General features: G+C 40.4%; 1 protein-coding gene across 1 annotated transcript in view; it reads left to right on the top strand.

Annotated features, from left to right (window-relative positions):
- Positions 1–2,692, top strand: part of metrn (meteorin, glial cell differentiation regulator) — a gene marked incomplete at its 5' end in the record, with an annotated part of 5,606 nt that extends 2,914 nt beyond the window's left edge. Inside the window, 2 exon segments of the mRNA XM_014008196.1 lie at positions 926–985; positions 1,756–2,692. Coding sequence (XP_013863650.1) covers positions 926–985; positions 1,756–2,069 — 374 coding nt within the window.
- Positions 2,693–2,953: the final 261 nt, after the last annotated feature.

Below are 2,953 nucleotides of genomic sequence, written 5' to 3'. Positions count from 1 at the left end.
AGATTCATCAGTCTATCACAAACCCACATACATTCTGCAACACAAACACACGCACACACGTAATTACACTGGCTGCCCTCCTTTTGGCATCAAATGTAATTGTGTTTATATATATATACGTGTGTGTGTGTGTGTTTATTAGCAAATTTTATAAAAAAAGAAAGAAGAGAAATCTTGAAAGCTAATTGCTGATCAACTTCTCTGAAATTTGCTGAAAAAGCTGAACTTRAGTTGTTTAAGCTAAAAAAAGCAAAGTGAATGCCAAAGTTGGAAAACACTAGCTAAAACTGGCAAAACACTAAAAGTAGCCAAATGTTTGCTAAAAGCAACAGTAAATGCCACCGAAGGCCAGTTAAAAGTAGCTGAATGCTAGCAAAACGCAGCAAAAGGTTAGTAGAACAAAGCTAACTCAAAGTAGCAAAGAGTTTGCTAAAAGCTAAATTAGCTAKATAAGACAAAAATAGAGCAAGCATGCTGAAGCAAATTTGAAAGAAAATGTTTTTTATGCGGAAAATAAGTGTAAAGTGCATTTTATGTCTCTGCTGTGTTTGTACACGTTGTCTGAAATCCTTCACCTTTTCCCTCCCTTGTTTAGACCGATGAGGTGTGACATCCTGGGACTTTTATTTGAACTCTAAATTGTGTGCAATAGAAGAATCTCACACCTTCAAGCTCCTCTGTTGCTCCTCGGCCAGTTGTAAAAGTAGCAGCTGTTCGTTTGTAACACATAGTTGGTCCAACATTTATTGCTGGTTTTTGGCTTTGAGGTTTGGACCACATCTCAAATGGCAGGGTCTGAAAATACTATCTTTGATTTTCTGGGGATTTGCATATAGGTTGTGTTTTTTTTTTTTTTTTTGCCAGTTGTTCAGAGATTTGTATAAGGTCCATTACCTTACTCTCATACTCATTGCTGTCCTTACAGATGCCTGCAGACCCTGCAATGACACAGAGATTCTGATGGCTGTTTGCACCAGTGACTTTGGTAAGTTACTGAATATCTTGCAAACACAACCCAGTCCCCAACTCTGGAGACAAACCTGCACAGGGTATAATTTTGGCACATGTGCAGTACATTACTTGAAATACATTAGTGTGTCAATGGTCCTCTAATATCTCAGTTTGTTAACTACGCATGTAGACATTAAACATGGAGTTTTTAAAAATCTCCATTTTATAAAGTACCTCATCAAAAACCTGTTTACACATAAATGAGAACTGCAAATACAGCAGAACTTTTTGTTTTGAAATACATCATATCAGCACAATTGTAATATAACCTGTAAACATTTATGAATATTGTATATTATATCTTAAGAGCTGGATTTTCAGAGAGTATTAGAAAGATACAGTGATTTATGTAAGAGACATTAAATCAGKTAACTTAGCTCTGAGGTTTTTGTGGAAAAACAAACCAATAATCAGCTGGAACCATCTTAGCAGTGGTTGAGCACCAGCACTGAATTAGTACTGAAACCAATTTGGTTTATAAGTGAGAAAAACCATAGTGGATTCATCTGCAGGCCTCTGAACTGCCAACAATAATTACAGGGGTTAGTAAGCAGGGCAGGGTTTTCCAAAATCAGCCCTGAAGAATCACCTCTGAACTAAGCCTGAAACAGAATAGTAAACATTGGCAACATCACAAAACGTCTGACCTTTGTTCTGTTATTAAAATTTAATTTTAGGACATACTGTAAAATAAACAATGGAGAATGAACCGGAATCTAACCTGAACGTCCTGTTTGTCCTCAGTGGTGCGAGGTAACATCCGGTCGGTGGAGGAAGATGAGAATTTACGGGCAGCGGTGATCAAGGTCAGCACCACCCGTGTGTTCCGGCAGAAGTACGCACTGTTCACCGGCAGCAGCCGCCTGGCCAGCCGGGGCGAGATACGGACTCTGCTTCAGTGCGGCGTCAAACCAGGACCCGGGAGCTTCCTGTTCACCGGCCGGGTTCACTTTGGGGAGGCCTGGCTCGGCTGCGCTCCCCGCTACAAGGACTTCCAGAGGACTTACGCTCAGGCCAAAGCGGCCCGACAGATACCCTGTGAACTGCCTGTGGACTGAAAAACTCTGCAGGAGCTCGTCTGCCAATGCAGAAAGAAAGAAATGGTGCTAAAATGGCCCAGTTCAGAAAGAGGCCACAGTACGGCCACTGTAGTCCCAGAACTACCAACGGATCTTCCCTGAAGGGCTGAGGACTGAAATGAACACCCGTTTCAGTGCAACCATCAGTCACATGGTCTGAAATGGTGGAGTTACGACTCGTTGATTGAAAAAAAAAACCTGGCATTGAACAATGATGCCACAGCCAGTCAGCGTWAATTTATTGAAAACTTTCTATTGGTGTTCAGTCAGGTTATTTATTCACATCCTTTGAGAATCCTTGGTTTGAAACTCAGGAAAATAATGAGAAGTTCCTCTACTGTGGTTCTGGAGGATCCTCTTTAGGGCAGGTGTTGCTGTGGTCTAGGATTTCCAAACTTGTTTTTGCTTCCTCCACAGTATTTTTCCTCTGATCGTGTGTAATTATATGGGACGATGACGTTCGACTGATGTCCCTCGACATGCTGGGGGTTGTCTTCAGTGAAAACTGTTTGCACTCATAGAGGAAAAGGAAATGGTCTAGAGAATGAAATGCTGCAAGCATTGAAAACCAAAAAATAAAAATAAAAATAAATATTAAAAAAGCAAATCTATGTAGCATAGTGGAACAATTCAAGAATTTAATATATGTACAGACAAATAGAGCCTGTAGAGCTAAAGTTACAAGAGCAGCTCGATGTGGTGCTGAAAGCACTTTTCCAATCTGTAGCCGATCTGAGATTTTTCATCWGTAAACAAACACGTTTCATTTTAGCAACACACATTTTTTTCTCTGCAAATCTTACAAGATGTGTTGGAGATCGGTTAAGTTTGACCAAAGCAGAAGATACACAATCGACATTGGT

This window comes from Austrofundulus limnaeus, unplaced genomic scaffold, assembly GCF_001266775.1.
Source record: "Austrofundulus limnaeus strain Quisiro unplaced genomic scaffold, Austrofundulus_limnaeus-1.0 Scaffold48, whole genome shotgun sequence".
Lineage (NCBI taxonomy): Eukaryota > Metazoa > Chordata > Actinopteri > Cyprinodontiformes > Rivulidae > Austrofundulus > Austrofundulus limnaeus.
This window is presented reverse-complemented; position numbering and strand designations above follow the sequence as displayed.